At 35.0% G+C, this 21713-nt stretch overlaps 1 protein-coding gene across 1 annotated transcript in view; it reads left to right on the top strand.

Annotated features, from left to right (window-relative positions):
- Positions 1-19360, top strand: part of LOC118265037 (uncharacterized PE-PGRS family protein PE_PGRS46-like) — a 70685-nt gene extending 51325 nt beyond the window's left edge. The window contains exons 53-71 of the mRNA XM_050706157.1: positions 3568-3600; positions 3846-3866; positions 6778-6810; positions 6944-6976; positions 7107-7127; positions 7752-7784; positions 8223-8255; positions 9357-9389; positions 9635-9667; positions 10993-11025; positions 11268-11300; positions 12005-12025; positions 13143-13166; positions 14380-14412; positions 17759-17779; positions 17910-17930; positions 18061-18081; positions 18337-18369; positions 18484-19360. Coding sequence (XP_050562114.1) covers positions 3568-3600; positions 3846-3866; positions 6778-6810; positions 6944-6976; positions 7107-7127; positions 7752-7784; positions 8223-8255; positions 9357-9389; positions 9635-9667; positions 10993-11025; positions 11268-11300; positions 12005-12025; positions 13143-13166; positions 14380-14412; positions 17759-17779; positions 17910-17930; positions 18061-18081; positions 18337-18369; positions 18484-18767 — 797 coding nt within the window. The 3' untranslated portion in view covers positions 18768-19360. The remainder of the gene's footprint in view (positions 1-3567; positions 3601-3845; positions 3867-6777; positions 6811-6943; positions 6977-7106; positions 7128-7751; positions 7785-8222; positions 8256-9356; positions 9390-9634; positions 9668-10992; positions 11026-11267; positions 11301-12004; positions 12026-13142; positions 13167-14379; positions 14413-17758; positions 17780-17909; positions 17931-18060; positions 18082-18336; positions 18370-18483) is intronic.
- Positions 19361-21713: the final 2353 nt, after the last annotated feature.

A 21713-nucleotide genomic window follows, 5' to 3' on the forward strand; every position in this document is an offset into this window, starting at 1 on the left:
GGAGAGGCCCTATTTATTAACTCTGGTTAGTACCTGTGACTAACCGGAGAGGCCTCTCCTGCCTCATTCTTGCCTTAATCGGCTGATTTGAATGGAGATTCGCAAGAGTGGAGTTGCTTTTAGCTCCACTTGGGGGAAGGATGTATCCCAGTAAGATGCTGGTAGGAGTCTTGACCGTACTTCCGGGATTGCTCTGATAGCCGTAGGATGTCTCTCCTTCCTCAAACAGCTCAACGTATGTTAGCCCCTTGTCACTACATGCTAGCGGCCGTTTTCGGGGACCCAATAATTGAGTTTGCGAGTCACCCCCTGCCTGTTTATCCGTATGTATCAATATTGGTCAGGGGCAGGGGCCATAGTACCCCATAGTTTACCGGTTAACTATTCCACAGCCACCCACACCCATATCCCTATCATTTCTTTTTACCATATCTCACAATAGTCCTGCATCAACCGGGGATTGTCCTTTGGTGTACTTGCATAGTGCCTACAGGGATAATCGCAACGACATCGATTGAATGTATTATGTAAAAAACAACTCCACTCGATGCAATTCCCGTATTAATATTCTCATTTGGTATAGTAAAATGGACACGAAAAGATATTCGCAGTTTAGAAATCAAAATTCGGACCACACTAACAAAGCATAATTATCTACACCCGAAGTCAGCCATTGAGAGAATTTCGATAAATCGAGAAAAGGGAGGAAGAGGTCTCATAGATTTAAACGTGATATGACAAGGTCAAATCCAAAACCTTCAAAATTTCTTCTTCGGCAAAATCAACACTAGCAACATTCACTCAGCGATAGTTGAACTCGACAAAAACAGTACCCCCACTTAATTTATCTAACAATAACATTAGCTTCGAAACCCCGCAAACCCATACCACTGAGAAGATTAATAGATGGCGCTCCAAGGACTACACGGAAGACACCTGCATGACTTGGAGCAACCCCACATAGATATAAATGCCTTGAATAAATGGCTAAAATTAAATTTACTTTTCCCCAAGACTGAAGGTTTTATGATAGCCATCCAAGACCAAGTCATTAATACACGGAATCACAAAAAATATATACTTAAAGATACCACTATTCAGAACGACAAATGCAGGAAGTGTCACCGCGCAGCTGAAACAATTCAACATATCACCAGTGCATGCCATAACCTAGCTCAAACTGACTACACCCATAGACACAATCAAGTTGCCCGTATTATTCATCAAAAGTTAGCCATAAAATGCAATCTGTTACCCCTTAAAGTCGAGCCATATTATCAATATAGGCCTAAACCGGAGAATCAGAGTAATACATTTACGAAAGGGGTGGTTTTTAGTAAGTAACAGTCTGACACTCCCTCTCGCCTCGCCAAAAAGGGCACATTTATCACAAAATTAACGATAAAAATCTTTTAAAAATCAAATCCACCATCAAACTTATGCAAGAAAGTCTTTCGTGGTACATAAAATTGTAACAAAAATAAAATTAAACAATTATTGTTTCATTAACATAATCAACACGAATCCTAAAAGCAGTCATCAACAATCATAATTTGGTTTGCCTCTAAATCTTCTGTAGCACCTATAAATGCAACAAATTTAAATTTTCAAATGTATTATCATAGAATTCAACAAATATCAATACCAATTTTCATCGTAATCAGACTGGTAATTTTGTGTGATGTGTATACATACAGATAGACAGAACATTTTTTATTCACGTTTTTGGGTTCGGTATCTACCTAATAACACCCCTTTCTGTTATTCTTTTAATATTCTCAATGTACAGGATTAACTCTTCTACAGTATTATTATAATATGTCTATAGATAGATAAGTCTAAGTGTGTGAGAGCCATACTTCGGCACGAATGGGCCGGCTTGACCGGAGCGATACCACGGCTTCAACGAAAACCGACGGGAAACAACGCTCGCGTTGTGATTCCTTGTGTCAGTGAGGTTACACAGTAGGTCTTCTCAATCCCCGATTCCCCAACAACCCTTAAATTCCAACCCCCAAAAGGCCGGCAACGCACTTGTAACGCATCTGGTGTTTCAAAGTGTTCATGGGCGGCGATTGCTTACCGTATGTAATAAAAAAATATATATTAAATTGTCAGTTGGAAAAATAACAAGTTGCTACAAAGTTTCAAACTTCTATTATAGATTTGAATGACAATTACATTAATAGATTATTATTTATATTGCAGCGGTTGGCGGTGTTGTAGGAGGAGTTGGCAATGGTAAGTACATTCATTGTTTATTACAATACTGGGACCACCTAGTTGCACCTAACAAGTTGCTACTAAGTTTCTTCTTCTTCAGATTTGAATGACAATTACAATAATAGATTATTATTTATATTGCAGCGGTTGGCGATGTTGTAGAAGGAGTTGGCAATGGTAAGTACATTCATTGTTTATTACAATACTGGGACCAGCTAGTTGTACTTTGTAAATAGTAAATGAGATGTGATTTTTTTACCCGATTTTATTCAAACATTGCATAATATGTTCACTAATGTATGGATTGTATTTGATTAAGCGTGAATGCATATTTTTCAGGTGGAATCTTTTTTTTACTAAGTTTTTTTTATATATTATATGTATAACCTTTTATTTGATGTACACACTATAATAGACATACCATGAACTTAAATACATAGACTAAATGAAAAAAACGAAGACTAAAATATTATTATTTAAGTTACTATGACTATGTATTATTTTATAAAAGTATAATTAAACTCTCTCATTCTTAGGCAGCGGGGACTTTACGACAGTATTTTAGATTTGAATGACAATTACGATAATAGATTATTACTTATATTGCAGTGACTGGTAATGCTGTAGCAGGAGCTGGCCAGAGTAAGTACATTAACTGTTTATTACAATACTGGGACCAGCTAGTTGCACTTTGTAGATGGTATATAATGATGATGTGTGTATTGCGATTGCAATGTATGGAATTAACTCTTCTACAGTATTATTGTAATATTATAAAGATTATATTAAACTAGCTTCCGCCCGCGACTCCGACCGCGCGGATTTTGGTCTTCGCGTGGAAGTTTTATTTCTCCGTTTTGAGTAACTCTGACAATGACATCTTATAAATATTTATTGGACCCAAATACGGCGAGGCCCATAATAATTAAGGAGATCCCTCTATTGAGCTACTGCTGTTGAGCAGAATAAAACTGAAAAATAAAGATTTTTTTTCTACTTATTTTTCCAGGATAAAAAGTAACCTATTTTATGCCCAGGATAATAAAATATATTTATACCAAGTTTCATCGAAATCAAACTGTTAGTTTTCATGTGATGCCTGAACATATATGTATAGACAGACAGACAAAAAAAAATCACATATTTGGGCTTGGTATCGATCCAGTAATACCCCCTGCTATTTTTTTTTTTAATATTTTCCATGTACAGAATTAACCCTTCTACAGATTTATTATAGGTATATATAGATAATCGGTTGGAAAAATAACAAATTGGTACTAACTTTCAAACTTCTACTGTATATTTGAATGACATTACAATAATAGATTATTACTTATATTGCAGTGACTGGTAATGCTGTGGCAGGAGCTGGCCAGAGTAAGTACATTAACTGTTTATTACAATGCTGGGACCAGCTAGTTGCACTTTGTAGATAGTATATAATGATGATGTGTGTATTGCGATTGCAATGTACACACTTAACTCTTCTACAGTATTATTGTAATATTATAAAGATTATATTAAATAAACGGTTCGAAAAATAACAAATTGCCACTAACTTTCAAACTTCTCTTGTATATTTGAATGACAATTACAATAATAGATTATTATTTATATTGCAGTAGTTGGCGATGTGGGCGAGGGTAAGAACATTAACTGTTTATTACAATACTGGGACCAGCTAGTTGCAACTTGTAAATAGTATATATGATTATGTGATACTACGCTGTAAATAGCACTTAACGCATAACGCACTTTGTAAATAGTTTATGAGGTGTGATTTTTTACCCGATTTTATTCAATTTATTCATATAAAATGATAGTATGATGGCATTTAATTAAGCGGTACCTGTATATTTTTCATGTGGAAACTGTTTTGGACTATGTATTATTTAATTTTTATGTAATTTTCCTATATAATTCTGTTTGTTTCTCAAATAAAATAACATACTACGTTATTAGCAACTCACAGCTGGGTAAAAGCGTCTTCACACTCTGACTATCGATCACCGTGCTTATAAAACCATTGAGCGAGTGAAGTTACCGGGAGTCTGGCAGAGACTGGTACGCAGTTGTAACTTCTCTCGTGTTGCGGGGGTCCATTGGCGACGGTGATCGGTTTTACAGTCTGGTTGGATATCCGATTGCTCGTTTGCCCGTATATCCCGTTAAAAAGCGAGTTGGTGATAATAGAATTCCAATACGTATGATATTCAGATTAATAAGAACTAGCTGTACCCGCAATTTCGTACACATATAAAAGGAAAAACAAAAATACCTTGCATTTGGTACAGTAAGCATGTCTAGGAATCGCGTCGCATATTTAAGTTTGTTTTTTAGTGAATATGTTACGGTAAATCTGATTAATTGAAAATTATTAATAATTTTGCTAAATTATTAATAATTACCACACGTTTTGGTAAATGTGAATAATCGATCGAAATTTATCACTTTTAGTAGTGATTATTAATAATTCACGACACATATTGGTGAAAGTAATAAAATAAATATAAACCCTATGTTTTTTGACCAGCATGTATTTATTTATAATATTAAACACCGTCTTACGATTATATTAATTAGAGATCACACAAACAAGGTTACTTGTACTTGCTTTAAACCGAAAGGACAACAAATTCACATATTCTGCGCGTAAGTGCGGGTCTGCGGACGGCGAGTAGGGATAGCTCGCCACCCGAACAGAACCAGGTGCGGCGCGTCGAGTTCTGCGCGCGCCTCAAAGAGCCATCAGACCACCACAGATGGGGCCCAGTAGGGCTGATGCCTGATCCGGAGCTGCGGACTACCTAGCGGGTTTACCGGGGCTCCGGTTCGAAAATCAGGAGTAAAAACGGGGTGGTTTTTAGTTAGTAAAAGTCTGACACTCCCTCTCGCCACGCCAAAAAGGGCACATTTATCGCAAAATCAACAATAAAATTCTTTTAAAATCAAATTACCATGAAACTTATGCAAAAAAGTCTATCGTGGTACATAAAATTGTAACAAAAATAAAATTAAACAATTATTGTTTCATTAACAAAATCAACACGAATCCTAAAAGCAATCATCAATAATCACATTTGGTTTGCCTGTAAATCTTCTGTAGCACCTATAAATGCAACAAATTAAAAATTTTAAAGTATTATCATAGAATTTAACAAATATTTGTTGTGTAAGTACAATATAATTGCCTTTTAAATTGAAATAAAAATAACATCTTGGCCACTTATTACATTTATCACTACTAGGGTAAAATTATTAATAATAAGCGACAAATGTGATTAATTTATCACTTTTACCTCGAGTTTCGGTAATTATTAATAATAGTAGATAATTATTAATAATTTTCAATTATTCACTCTTACCGTAACAAATACACCTTTTCGGTATAAAATGTATCCAGTATTGTGTCCAGGATATTAAAATATAATTATACCAATTTTCATCGTAATCAGACCGGTAGTTTTATGTGATGTGTAAACATACAGACAGACAGATCATTTTTTAATCACGTTTTTGGGTTCGGTATCTACCTAGTAACACCCCCATCTCTGCCCTGCGTGGGCTGAGCACCGCCGTGTCCTCAGGGATGTGGTTGGCGACGGCGCCCTCTCGCGTCCGGCACTGATACAAGCCATGGTGCGGAGCGAGGGGGACTGGGATGTCGTCTCCTCCTTCTGCGAAGCAGTCATGCTAGCTAAGGAGGAGGCGAGGCGCGTGAGGGAACGAACTTCACGCCCCAGCCGTCGCGAGAGACATTCCGGGCGTCGGGGATCGCGCGACGATCTCCGGCCACCTCAAGTGCGGGTCTGCGGACGGCGAGTAGGGGTTGCTCGCCGCCCGACCAGATCCAGACCCGTGGTGCGGCGCGTCGTGTTCCGCGCGCGCCTCAAAGAGCCATCAGACCGCTACAGATGGGGCCCAGTAGGGCTGATGCCTGATCCGGAGCTGCGGACTACCTAGCGGGTTTACCGGGGCTCTGGTTCGAAAAGCAGGAGTAGGAACGGGGTGGTTTTTAGTCAGTTAGAGTTTGACACTCCCACTCGCCTCGCCCAAGACGAGAGAAGTCATTGGATGATTTTCTCCCTTCAAAAAAAAACCCCCCTTCTGTTTTTCTTTTAATATTCTCAATGTTATGTAAAGGATTAACTCTTCTACAGTATTACTATAATATGTATATAGATAGATAAGTCTAAGTGCGGGAGAGCCATACTTTGGCACGAATGGGCCGGTACGACCGGAGCGATACCACTTCAACGAAAACCGACGGGAAACAACAACGCTCGCGTTGCGTTTCCTTGTATGAGTGAGGTTACACAGTAGGTCTTCTCAATCCCCGATTCCCCAACAACCCTTAAATTCCAAACCCCCAAAAAGCCGACAATGTAATTGTAACGCCTCTGGTGTTTCAAGTGTTCATGGGCAGCGACAATTGCTTACCGACACATTCCATAAAAAAAGATTATATTAAATTATCAAATTGCTACTAAGTTTCAAACTTCTCTTGTAGATTTGAGAGACAATTACAATAATAGATCATTATTTATATTGCAGTGACTGGCAATCTTGTCGGAAGAGTTGGCAATGGTAAGTACATTCAATGTTTATTACAATGCTGGGACCTGCTAGTTGCACCTAACAAGTTGCTACTAAGTTTCAAACTTCTATTGTAGATTTGAATGACGATTACAATAATAGATTATTATTATTTATATTGCAGCGGTTGGCGATGTTGTAGAAGAAGTTGGCTATGGTATGTACATTCATTGTTTATTACAATACTGGGACCAGCTAGTTGCACCTAACAAGTTGCTACAAAGTTTCAAACTTCTATTGTAGATTTGAATGACAATTACATTAATAGATTATTATTTATATTGCAGCGGTTGGCGATGTGGGCGAGGGTAAGTACATTATCTGTTTATTACAATACTGGGACCAGCTAGTTGCACCTTGTAAATAGAATATATTATGATTATGTGATACTACGCTGTGAAGTACATCACAATGTACTTGACTCTACAGTCACAACTGGGCAGAGGCCTCTTCTCACTCGGAGAAGGTATGAGCATGAAACATTTCTCTCTTAAAAAGACGGAGGAGTGGCTAGAGAGGCGTCCTCACCTACTGCCTGACGCAAGTGCTTACCAGACATGGGAGTTTGGGTATGTTCCTGTTTCTGATTAGGCGGGAGGTAACGCCCGAGTGTCATCGCTCGTGTCATCACACGAGGACCGCCCGGAGGACAAGGTGGAGCATATGGTGGCGGTGTGCCCTGCATGTTCTGAACACCGCCGTGTCCTCAGAGATGTGGTCGGTGACGATGACCTCTCGCGCGTGGCATTGGTTCAGGCCATGGTACAAAGCGAGGGGAATTGGGATGCCGTCTCCTCCTTTTGCGAAGCAGTCATGCTAGCTGAGGAGGAGGCGGGGCGCGTGAGAAAACGAACCTCCTCACGCCCGTTGTTCAAACTTCTATTGTAGATTTGAATGAGAATTACAATAATAGATTATTATTTATATTGCAGCGGTTGGCGATATTGTAGGAGAAGTTGGCAATGGTAAGTACATTCACTGTTTATTACAATACTGGGACCAGCTAGTTGCACTTTGTAAATAGTAAATGAGATGTGTTTTTTTTTACCCAATTTTATTCAAACATTGCATAATATGTTCACTAATGTATGGATTGTATTTGATTAAGCGTGAATGTATATTTTTCAGGTGGAATCTTATTTTTTACTACGTATTTTTTTTATATATAATATATGTATAAACTTTCATTTGATGTACACACTATTATAGACATAACATGAACTTAAATACATAGACTAAAAGAAAAAAACGAAGACTAAAATATTATTATTTAAGTTACTATGACTATGTATTATTTTATAAAAGTATAATAAAACTCTCTCATTCTTAGGCAGCGGGGACTTTACGACAGTATTTTAGATTTGAATGACAATTACAATAATAGATTATTACTTATATTGCAGTGACTGGTAGTGCTGTAGCAGGAGCTGGCCAGAGTAAGTACATTAACTGTTTATTACAATACTGGGACCAGCTAGTTGCACTTTGTAGATAGTATACAGGGTGACTTTGAATTCGACGTATTCCTCTCGGGAGGTGATAATACAACTAATTTCCTACAAAGGTAGGATGTCTCGGTTCCCACATGTTATATTGACAGGGCGGTCCGACTACATGGCATGCACAATGACCAGAACCTAACGCCGGATTTTTACATGAAGTCCCTTGTTTATACAGACGGAATTGGCTGTGTATCGAAATTCTTCTCCGAAACATATTTGAAGATAATAACGAAATAAGACGCATATTCAGTCCAAGAGTGACCGTCATAGAGAGCAGGAAGCGTGTTCGGGCATGTATTCGTCGTAGGGAAGGTTACGTTAAACATTTTTTTGCAAATTAAGATGTTTTTGAAATTGCCCTTTTCTCTTTACACTCTACTTATCATCAATTAATTCATTTGTTTTTGAGAATTTTGGAAATAATTTTATGTTTCTGGGTAGCTAATAAACTAAGGAAGTTTTTCTAATAGTTTGTGCGCTTAGTGTCATATATATATATTTTTTTTTTTTGAAAGAAATCCAGTTTTCTATCGACCAAATTAGTGACATAAAACAAAATTTGATAAGAAATTACTTGCTATTCTAAAACAAATGATATTTGTGCCATTATTAGTATTTATAAATGATAACTGATGTATTGGCAACTGATTAAAACTAAAACTATTAAAATCCAACTAATATTTTTTTATTTATTGATGTTTTTATAATCAAATCGGGATTTTGTTACCAAAACCAAAAATGTTGAATATCTCAGAAACTAGCCACTTTCCGCCAAAGGATCTCAGGGCAAATTTTGTATGAAATTAGTTGTATTATCACCTCCCGAGAGAAATACGTCGAATTCAAAGTCAACCTGTATAATGATAATGTGTGTATTGCGATAGCAATGTACAGAATTAACTCTTCTACAGTATTATTGTAATATTATAAAGATTATATTAAATAATCGGTTAAATATAAATTGCTACTAACTTTCAAACTTCTACTGTATATTTGAATGACAATTACAATAATAGAATATTACTTATATTGCAGTGACTGGTAATGCTGTGGCAGGAGCTGGCCAGAGTAAGTACATTAACTGTTTATTACAATACTGGGACCAGCTAGTTGCACTTTGTAGATAGTATATAATGATGATGTGTGTATTGCGATTGCAATGTACGGAATTAACTCTTCTACAGTATTATTGTAATATTATAAAGATTATATTAAATAATCGTTTGGAAAAATAACAAATTGCTACTAACTTTCAAACTTCTACTGTATATTTGAATGACAATTACAATAATAGATTATTACTTATATTGCAGAGACTGGTAAAACTGTGGCAGGAGCTGGCCAGAGTAAGTACATTAACTGTTTATTATAGTACAGATATAAGCTTGAACGGTGTCAAATTAAAAAGAGTTCAGCAGTTTAAATATCTTGGGCATATTGTGGCCTCTGACCTGATGATTCGGATATTGATAGGGAGCGGAGGGCGTTGTCTGTGAGGGCAAATATGATCGCGCGGAGGTTTGTGCGTTGTTCAGCGGCCGTCAAAATAACACTCTTCAGAGCGTTTTGTACGTCCATGTACACTGCCAGCCTGTGGGTGTCGTATACCCAGAAGCAGTACAACGCTCTCCGTGTTCAGTATAATAATGCGTTCAGAGTGTTGTTGGGGCTGCCCCGGCACTGCAGCGCTTCGGGGATGTTCGCTGATGCGCGTGTCGACTGTTTTTACACGACGATGCGCAAGAGGTGCGCATCTCTGGGGCGCAGGCTGCGGGACTCCTCCAGCACCATTCTGAGCGTATTCGTGAACAGGTTTGATTGTCGTTACATTAACCATTGTTATATGGTAAATGTAATGACAAACAAACAAATGACTCAGGGGCAGGCATAATTTATTATTATTTTGTATGTTGACATTTTATTTATTATTTTTCTATTATTTATGATTTTAATTTTGACCTTATTATTAATTTTATTTATGATTTGACATGTAGTTTAATTTTTGACTTGTATTTTGTGTATGATTTGATGCTGACATTAATTTTACATTTGTTTCATGACCGATATTCAAATGTTGTTTGTTTATTTTATTAGTGACATTTTGAACTTCTTGTCTTATTATTATATAGATATTTATTATGCCTGCTTAAATTATCTTCTATCATATTGTATTATGATCTTAAATTAAGTGCTGATAAATACACTTTAATTTATTTTTGACAAACACATTATTTACAACTTAAAAATACCAAAAAAAGGAATAAAAACTAACTTAAAACTAAAATAAAGGCGTTAGGCGTGGTTAGGCATCGAAGTACTCGTCCGCATCGCTGTCACTGGGAAACGTTCCCAGAAGACTGGCCGCATTGCCACGTTGAATGGCAAAATGATCAAAATGATCCATGATCTTAAATTGGATTGAAATAAATGTAATTTGAATTTGAAATTACAATACAGGGACCAGCTAGTTGCACTTTGTAGATAGTCTATAATGATGATGTGTGTATTACGATTGCAATGTACAGAATTAACTCTTCTACAGTATTATTGTAATATTATAAAGATTATATTAAATAATCGGTTCGAAAAATAACAAATTGCTACTAACTTTCAAACTTCTACTGTATATTAGAATGATAATTACAATAATAGATTATTACTTATATTGCAGTAACTGGTAGTGCTGTGGCAGGAGCTGGCCAGAGTAAGTACATTAACTGTTTATTACAATACTGGGACCAGCTAGTTGCACTTTGTAGATAGTATATAATGATGATGTGTGTATTGCGATTGCAATGTACAGGATTAACTCTTCTACAGTATTATTGTAATATTATAAAGCTTATATTAAATAATCGGTTAAAAAAATAAATTGCTACTAACTTTCAAACTTCTACTGTATATTTGAATGACAATTACAATAATAGATTATTACTTATATTGCAGTGACTGGTAATGCTGTAGCAGGAGCTGGCCAGAGTAAGTACATTAACTGTTTATTACAATACCGGGACCAGCTAGTTGCACTTTGTAGATAGTACGTAATGTCAGGCAGTTAAAATTTTCAATAAGTTACCGCTTGACTTGAAAAGTATTTTATACACGAGCTCATTCAAGGCAAGGCTCAAGACATTCCTATTAGAAAAATACCTCTACTCAATAGACGATTTGTGATTTTAATTAATTATATGTGTGACTATTGCTTTTTTGTGCTGTTGATATTTTTTGTTAAAAGTGTAATGTTACTAACTATCTTTATTATTATTCGAATTTGTATTATTTTTCAATGATTATTAAATATTATCTATAATTAATTATATGTAAATGGATAAATTTTATGATAATTTTTTTTTTGACATTTTATGATTTATGACATATTTAAATTGGTGATTGCTTTTTTTTATTACGGTTATGATATTTTTTATGTTAATTGTTTTTTTTATGTAACACATTCAGACACAATGTATTTTGTTATTGAATTGAATAAATGAATGAATGAATGAATGATGATGTGTGTATTGCGATTGCAATGTACACACTTAACTCTTCTACAGTATTATTGTAATATTATAAAGATTATATTAAATAACCGGTTGGAAAAATAACAACTTGCTACTAAGTTTCAAACTTCTATTGTAGATTTGAATGACAATAACAATAATAGATTATTATATATATTGCAGTGGTTGGCGATGTGGGCGAGGGTAAGAACATTAACTGTTTATTACAATACTGGGACCAGCTAGTTGCACCTTGTAAATAGTTTATGAGATGTGATTTTTTTACCCGATTTTATTCAATTTATTCATACATAATTATAGTATGATTGCATTTAATTAAGCGTTGTTGTATATTTTTCATGTGGAAACTGTTTTGGACTATGTATTATTTGATTTATATGTAATTTCCCTATATAATTCTGTTTGTTTCTCAAATAAAATAACATACTACGTTATTAGCAAGTCACAGCTGGGCAAAAGCGTCTTCACACTCTGACTATCGATCACCGTGCTTATAAAACCATTGAGCGAGTGAAGTTACCGGGAGTCTGGCAGAGACTGGTACGCAGTTGTAACTTCTCTCGTGTTGCGGGGGTCCATTGGCGACGGTGATTGGATTTACAGTCTGGCTGGATATCCGATTGCTCGTTTGCCCGTATATCCCGTTAAAAAGCGATTTGGTGATAATAGAATTCCAATACGTATGATATTCAGATATTTTTCTTTCACCATAATTATGTGTGTGGTGTCAATATACAATGTGATAGGGGTGAGACTTCTAACCCGTTAAGGCTAAGTTCTACATCTAATTTTATCAACAAAAGTCGGGGGTCGAAGGGGTCGAGTCCCCTCCCCCTAAAAATTATGGCTATTTTAATATTTTTTTTACTTTTTTTAATATCAAAGGTTGTATGCGTCGTAGAAACAAAAAAAAAACGACAAACGGTAGCTAATAACCTTGGCTAACTAATTCATTACTTTTTTCATATGTTTGATAATGTTTTGGTGAGAAAAAAATCATTTGTGAATTATTTTTACCGAAAAAATCACTATTTTTCAATATTTTCAATTAGGGGTTCAACCCCCCATATTATTTTTTTTTGTCGATAAAATTAGGTGTATTACTCAGCCTTAACGGGTTAAAAGTCCCACCCCTATCACATTGTATAATAAGAATTACATTATCAATTAGAAAATGCCACATTGTTAGTAACCAAATTTTGAATCCGCGCCCTAATTGTTAGGAAACAGGGACTTTACCTACCACCAGCATTTTATATTGAACGACAATTACAATAATAGATTTTTATTTATATTGCAGTGGTTGTAGGAGGAGTTGGCCAGAGTAAGTACATTAACTGTTTATTACAATACTGGGACCAGCTAGTTGCACCTTGTAAATAGTATACAATTATGATGTGTTACTACGCTGTTAGCAAGTCACAGCTAGGCAAAGGCCTCTTCTCACTCGGAGAAGGTACTGAGTATTGATCAGGGACTGCATATCGGTATAAAATATTTAAATAGTACTAGTAAAATTTCACTACTCTTATTTGTATACCGGCTTTTGAAGCGTAATTTCGGTATCAGATATTAAAATTTGATTAGAAATATATAAGTACTCAAATGTATGTACTGAACTAATTTCTATTAAGATGTTTTCAGTACAACAATTAATATAACCGATATTTTATTTCTGTACCGAAATACGAGGACTGGACTGTAGCACGAAGGAATAAGGGCGGTGAGCGGAGGACAGATGAGCTAAAGAATCGAGAATAACCGATAATTCATAAGAATATCAAAATAATATAGATTAATTACCGCTACCCTAATTATCTGTTATATATGTACCAATATTATACGATACAAGAATAATTAAGATACCCGAATCATTTCTGTTTGAATATCTGTACTGTTATTTTTGAATAACAGAATTTTTATGGTATGACGTCATACAGAAAAAAATTGTACAGAAATTTATACCGGTATGCAGTCCCTGGTATTGATACCGGGTTACCGGGAGTCTGGCAGAGACTGGTACGCAGTTGTAACTTCTCTCGTGTTGCGGGGGTCCATTGGCGACGGTTATTGATTTTAAAGTCTGGCTGGATATCCGATTGCTCATTTGCCCGTATATCCCGTTGAACAGCGATTTGGTGATAATAGAATTCCAATACGTATGCTATTCAGATTAATAAGAACTAGCTGTACCCGCAATTTCGTACACATATAAAAGGAAAAATAAAAATACCTTGCGTTTGGTACAGTAAGCATATCTAGGGATCGCGTCGCACATTTAAGTTTGTTATTTAGTGAACACACTTTTTCGGTATAAAATGTATTCAGTGTTGTGTCCTGGATATTAAAATAACGGGTGATTTTTTAAGTGGTTAGGATTTGATTTTCAAAAAAGAAGCACAAAAATAATGAAAATCTTGATGAAATCTTTATTGGAATCGATAGAACGATCAATATAATTTTATGTTAAATGGTGATTTCATCCAAATCCTGGCCACGGCTCCGGTTACAATAATAGATTATTATTTATATTGCAGCGGTTGGCGATGTTGTAGGAGGAGTTGGCAATGGTAAGTACATTCATTGTTTATTACAATACTGGGACTACCTAGTTGCACCTAACAAGTTGCTACTAAGTTTCAAACTTCTATTTGAGATTTGAATGACAATTACAATAATAGATTATTATTTATATTGCAGCGGTTGGCGATGTGGGCAAGGGTAAGAACATTAACTGTTTATTACAATACTGGGACCAGCTAGTTGCACCTAACAAGTTGCTACTAAGTTTCAAACTTCTATTTTAGATTTGAATGACAATTACAATAATAAATTATTATTTGTATTGCAGCGGTTGGCCATGTGGGCAAGGGTAAGTACATTAACTGTTTATTACAATACTGGGACCAGCTAGTTGCACTTTGTAAATAGTGAATGAGATGTGATTTTTTTTCCTACCTTTATTCATACATTGCATATGTTCACTCATGTATGGATTGTATTTGATTAAGCGTGAATATATATTTTTCAGGTGGAATATCTTTTTTACTACGTTTTTTTTTTTAAATATATTATATGTATAAACTTTTATTTGATGTACACACTATAATAGACATAACATGAACTTAAATACAGAGACTAAATGAAAAAAACGAAAACTAAAATTTTATTATTTAAGTTACTATGACTATGTATTATTTAATAAAAGTGTAATAAAACTCTCTCATTCTTAGGCAGCGGGGACTTTACGACAGTATTTTAGATTTGAATGACAATTACAATAATAGATTATTACTTATATTGCAGTGACTGGTAGTGCTGTAGCAGGAGCTGGCCAGAGTAAGTATACATTAACTGTTTATTACAATACTGGGACCAGCTAGTTGCTCTTTGTAGATAGTATATAATTATGATGTGTGTATTGCGATTGCAATGTACAGAATTAACTCTTCTACAGTATTCATAATTCATAATTAAATAATCGGTTGGAAAAATAACAAATTGCTACTAACTTTCAAACTTCTACTGTATATTTGAATGACAATTACAATAATAGATTATTACTTATATTGCAGTGACTGGTAATGCTGTAGCAGGAGCTGGCCAGAGTAAGTACATTTACTGTAAATTTTTTTTTAAATTACTTTAAATTGAAAAAAAAATAGCCAGCATGTGAAAAGAAAAGTAACAAAACCCATTTCCATCAATTTTAAATTTTTTGTCTGTTTGTCTGTTTGTATGTGCGCACATCACGTAAAATTTACGAATTCAATGCTGAAAATGTTTATATATAAAAATTATACGTAACTTGAGGTATAACTTAGTTTTTGTTTCATCGGAATCGGTTTACTCTATCAAAAGATATGATTAATTTTGTGAGATCAAGAAGAAAAATATTACGTTACGCAATTCAGTAAAGTATTGCAACGACATCTTAAGTCTAAATATAGAACTAATGTTGATAGTTGGAATCCAAATCCGATAGATGGCGTTGTGCAAATGACGTCATTTTCTGAATCGCGGTGTTAAGATTTTCCGCACGAGAATCACCTCGACCGTGTTTACTAGACAAATTGGTTTCGTTAGGTGTCTTAAAAGTTCATGAATGTGTCGTTAAAGTTCTTTGGTTGCTTGGAAAATTATTTTGGTTTCGGTTGGTCATTGGTTTGAAGTACGAAGTAATTATTGGATTTTATTTATTTCCTAGTTCGTAGTTGGCATCCAATAGTGCCAATCGTTTTACAGTAAGTTAGTGTTGTCAATTCGTTGAATCACAACCACCAACAGACGATACGTTGTCGTACTAGACTTTTCGACGCACCGTTCTTTTAAGTTTGTAGGCTATTCAGTCATAAGTGTATAGAGAAGCCTTGACGTAATCAACTATACCAAAAGTCAGGACTCTTATCTAAATCATCGAAAAGGTGATATACTCTTAACTAAACGACGTTTTTAGGGTTCCGTAGCCAAATGGCAAAAAACGGAACCCTTATAGATTCATCATGTCTGTCTGTCTGTCTGTCCGTCCGTCCGTCCGTCCGTATGTCACAGCCATTTATTTCCGAAACTGTTGGGCCTACATAGTTGAAACTTTGTAGGATGATGTATTTCGGTAACCGCTATTCAAATTTTGAATAAAAATTAATAAATTTAAAAATTAAAGGGGGGCACACCAAAAATTTTTTTTCAGCTAACATATCCGTGATAAAAAAGACAATAAGGTTCCTAAAACCACTTTTCTTCAAAATCAATCGTTTGAAAGTTAGACGCTTCCAAAGTGGAAAAATGAGTGTCCCCCCCCCTCTTACTTTTAAAATAAGAGAGTGGAAAACCACAAATATAACTTTGTCGTTCATACAAACACTAGGTAAAACCAAGTTATTTTAGAACTTTTATATTATGTCATCTACTTGCTGTTATGGAACCCTTCATGGGTGAGTCCGACTCGCACTTGGCCGGTTTTATTTTGTTCTCGACAATCACGCGAACGAAGTCGCGGGCACAGCTAGTATTAAATAATCGGTTGGAAAAATAACAAATTGCTACTAACTTTCAAACTTCTACTGTATATTTGAATGACAATTACAATAATAGATTATTACTTATATTGCAGTGACTGGTAATGCTGTAGCAGGAGCTGGCCAGAGTAAGTACATTAACTGTTCTAAGTACATTAAGTTTCAAAATTCTATTGTAGATTTGAATGACAATTACAATAATAGATTATTATTTATATTGCAGCGGTTGGCGATGTTGTAGAAGGAGTTGGCAATGGTAAGTACATTCATTGTTTATTACAATACTGGGACCACCTAGTTGCACTTTGTAGATAGTATATAATGATGATGTGTGTATTGCGATTGCAATGTACACACTTAACTCTTCTACAGTATTATTGTAATATTATAAAGATTATATTAAATAATCGGTTGGAAAAATAACAAATTGCTACTAACTTTCAAACTTCTACTGTATATTTGAATGACAATTACAACAATAGATTATTACTTATATTGCAGTGGTTGGCGATGTGGGCGAGGGTAAGAACATTAACTGTTTATTACAATACTGGGACCAGCTAGTTGCACTTTGTAAATAGTTTATGAGATGTGATTTTTTTACCCGATTTTATTCAATTTATTCATACATAATTATAGTATTATTAAACTTCTATTGTAGATTTGAATGACAATTACAATAATAGATTATTATTTATATTGCAGCTGTTGTTTCTCAAATAAAATATCCCTCTTCGGATTTCGATGTTGTAGGAGGAGTTGGCAATGGTAAGTACATTCATTGTTTATTACAATACTGGGACCACCTAGTTGCACCTAACAAGTTGCTACTAAGTTTTAAACTTCTATTGTAGATTTAAATGACAATTACAATAATAGATTATTATTTATATTGCAGCGGATGGCGATGTGCGCTTCGGTAAGTACATTCACTGTTTATTACAATACTGGGACCACCTAGTTGCACCTAACAAATTGCTACTAAGTTTCAAACTTCTATTGTAGATTTAAATGACAATTACAATAATAGATTATTATTTATATTGCAGCGGCTGGCGATGTGCGCTTCGGTAAGTACATTCACTGTTTATTACAATACTGGGACCAGTTGGTTGCACCTAACAAATTGCTACTAAGTTTCAAACTTCTATTGTAGATTTGAATGACAATTACAATAATAGATTATTATTTATATTGCAGTGGTTGGTGATGTGGGCGAGGGTAAGAACATTAACTGTTTATTACAATACTGGGACCAGCTAGTTGCACCTTGTAGATAGTATACTTAGTTTAGTGGGTAAAACAATGCTCTATCTGATTTTTTTTTTTTAAAAACGTTGCCCCACATTATAGTTTTCTCCTGGAGATAACATCTATTTGTTTGTTGATTTAATTATATTCTTATTCATTTATAGTGTGCACGTGTATATTTGAATGAGAATTATAATAATAACTAAATTTTTATGTATTTTGCAGCACTTTCGGAATTACAGACACAATTATCGGACGGTAAGTATTCACTGTTTATTAGATAACACTGATTTGGAAGCCAGTTTAAGATAAAGGTTTGATTTTTGAATGAAAACAGATACATTAATTGTTTTTTTTTTTATATTGTTTCAGTCTCATCATCGGTAGCAGAGAAAAGAAGCGAAAATCTAACGAATGCTATGAATTCTATGGAAGAATTGGTGGACTATTTACAGCAAGAGGGTACGAACAACATGGAAGAATTACAAGCTAAAGCGAAGGAGACTCAGGAAAACATTATTAAAGCTCTTAATGATTCGAGTCTTACAGAAGATGTGAAAAACCAATTAAATGATGCATTGGACGCCTTGCAAACGCTACCTTCAAGTGATATGTCTGTTAATATTGACGGTAGCGCTTCTACTTCTACTACGTAAGTTCTTTCTGATGATAGTGGAAGTTCTGCTTCTGATAGCAGTAGCGCAACTTCTAACACCGCTGCCGTCAAAGTCAAGTCAAAGTCAAAATCATTTATTTCAAATAGACCAGGAAGGCACTTTTGAACGTCAAAGCAAATATAATAATATTAATAACATCTGTCTGTCGGTCAGTCCTCTAGTGAAGCTATTTGCTCGTTCCAAAGTGTAGATTCCTATGGAGAAGAACGAGCAAGAAACTCCATAGGTTACTCTTTCTCAATCAGATTTACAATACAATTCTTGGTTACATTGTTTCGATTACTTCAACTATGTGAGAACAATGTAAAACTAATATACAGTCAAAGCGACAGAAAAAGAAAATAACCTAGAGGACAATAAAAATTAATGCAGTCCAGAGCTGACCGCCGAAGTCTCTGCTTAAATTGTTTCCAAAGGAGCACGGATAAAATTGATTCTTCAACAAGTACCTGCTGAGTTAACAGTAAAGTGTTATAATTTAAAGCTTTTCAAATTATGTTCAAATTTGTTTAAATTCTCACGATCCAATCGTTCATCTTTTGAAAATAAATTTCAGTTTGTGTTGCATAAAATTGTGTTTTGATTTCTTTGTGGTACTTAAGTGTTAGTTAGACATTGAGCCAATACGGTAGACACCTAACAAAATATTAAAAAATTATCCTGACTATCCTCCAAGTAGTCTTTTATTTTATAAAAAGCTTTACTACAAAGTTTTTCTTTAATAATATTTTTAAATTTACCTAGGTTTAAACTTTGAATATGGCTGGGAATTTTATTGTAAAAGCGTATACATTGACATCTAAACGAACCGCTTATTTTCTTAAGTCTAGTAGTAGGAACAACATATTTATTTTTATTTCTAGTGTTGATATTGTGTATATCACTGTACTTTTTAAATAATTTTATGTTTTTATGAGCATACACTATATTTTCATAGATATATTGAGAGGCAACGGTCATTATATTAATTTCTTTAAATAGTTCCCTGAGAGAATGCCTCGGACTAAGATTATAAATTGATCGAATGGCCCGCTTCTGCAGCACAAAGACAGACTGAATGTCAGCAGCATTCCCCCACAGGAGAATACCATATGACATGATACTATGGAAATAACTAAAGTATACTAGACGCGCTGTATTTACATCAGTTAAATTTCTAATTTTTTTAACGGCATATGCTGCTGAGCTGAGCCTTTTCGACAACTTATCTATATGTGGGGCCCACTGTAGCTTAGCGTCTAGGGTTATACCTAAAAAGATAGCTGAATCTACAGGGTCCAACTCCCCGCCCTTGATTAGCACGCTGGTTTTGACATGCCTAACATTTGGTGTTGTGAATTTAATGCATTTAGTTTTTGATTCATTAAGTAGCAAGTTATTGGCACTAAACCAGCGTACTATTTTTGAGAGAGCACTATTTACATGATCACTGACTAATTGTCCACGTTTGAGTTTAAATAATAAAGAGGTATCATCAGCAAACAGTACTATCCCATGGTTATCCTTTACAAGGTAAGGTAAGTCATTAATATAAATAAGAAATAAAAACGGACCGAGAATTGACCCCTGCGGAACACCCATCCTAACAACAGACCCGGCAGAAATTTTCCCGTTAATCTCAACTCTCTGAATTCTATTACTCAAGTAAGAGATAAGTAGGTCCAGAGAGTTGCCCCGCATTCCATAATGGGATAGCTTCCTGATCAGTGTTTCATGAAGGACACAATCGAACGCCTTGGATAAGTCACAAAAAACACCCAATGCGTCCCCCGAGTCCTTTTATCCCCGTAGGGGTAGGCAGAGGTGCACATTACGGCACGTAATGCTGCTATACAATGTACACATGTTTTATCATGAAATAATATAAATTCTATAGAAAATTATCATAACTGGGTACCTTTTTGGGATCTTACACACTGAAGTTTATTAACCAAAATAAACTTGATTGAACAGTAAATTTGAAACAATGAAGTTCCAACGTAAACTTCCTAAAACCCTAAAAATAAGACTGGGAACAAGAAAATGAAAAAGGAGTCTCATCGACATACTATTGAAACCTGAGGCCACATCTTTGACACAAACACAATAGGAATATTCACAACGTATGTACCGACTCAAGAATCGCTCACCTAAATAGCAAGAACAGCAAATAGGTGCCTCCTAAGTTCTAAGAACAAGCTCACACATTACCATTTTGTAATTGTATTTGTAAAATATACACTCATTCACATCTAGCAGGTACCAATCCAAATAGATTCATGTCTGTTCAAACAACAGATCATGAATGACAATAGTCACGTGGCTCACATATGGTTGAGGTCGACACCCTTTATACTACACACACCAAAAAAGACCTTGCTACAAGCTAAACAAGGTTCACATCTCCTTGATTGAACTGCAATTAAGTTTGTAAATGCAGGGCTGAAAACTAATTTAATACTTCACTTGTAAAAGCTCTTATTTCATAGATCGTAAGGTGTATATTCATTTGTGTGAAGTGTCTTTGGTTATTGGCAGTGGATGGAGACAGGACAGCGTCAGAACAATGGGAATTATAATAAAGCGGCTTAAAATTTGTATTAATTACTGGGCGGTGTCGTCCCGACCTTAAACTTATCTTATTGCTATAGAAATTATACCGAGATGAATGCTATTTTGTAATGAGACTTTTAATTTAATTTTATTGTTACCTAGGGCGCCTTGGAAGCTCGGCTGCTGACGTATAGAAAGGTAACATTAGTTAGTTCTACGTCCTAAAAGACAGGAATAATGTTTCTTTAAAAATATGTTAATAGATACAATATAAGACTTAGGTACTACACAACAGGTCCGAAGATTAGACCAAGTTATGATGTATGAGTTTCGATCCACCACGAGTTTGTCACAACAAAAGCAGCAAACCGGGATAGAAAAATAAAACTCCAA

Source organism: Spodoptera frugiperda, chromosome 28 (assembly GCF_023101765.2).
Source record: "Spodoptera frugiperda isolate SF20-4 chromosome 28, AGI-APGP_CSIRO_Sfru_2.0, whole genome shotgun sequence".
NCBI lineage: Eukaryota > Metazoa > Arthropoda > Insecta > Lepidoptera > Noctuidae > Spodoptera > Spodoptera frugiperda.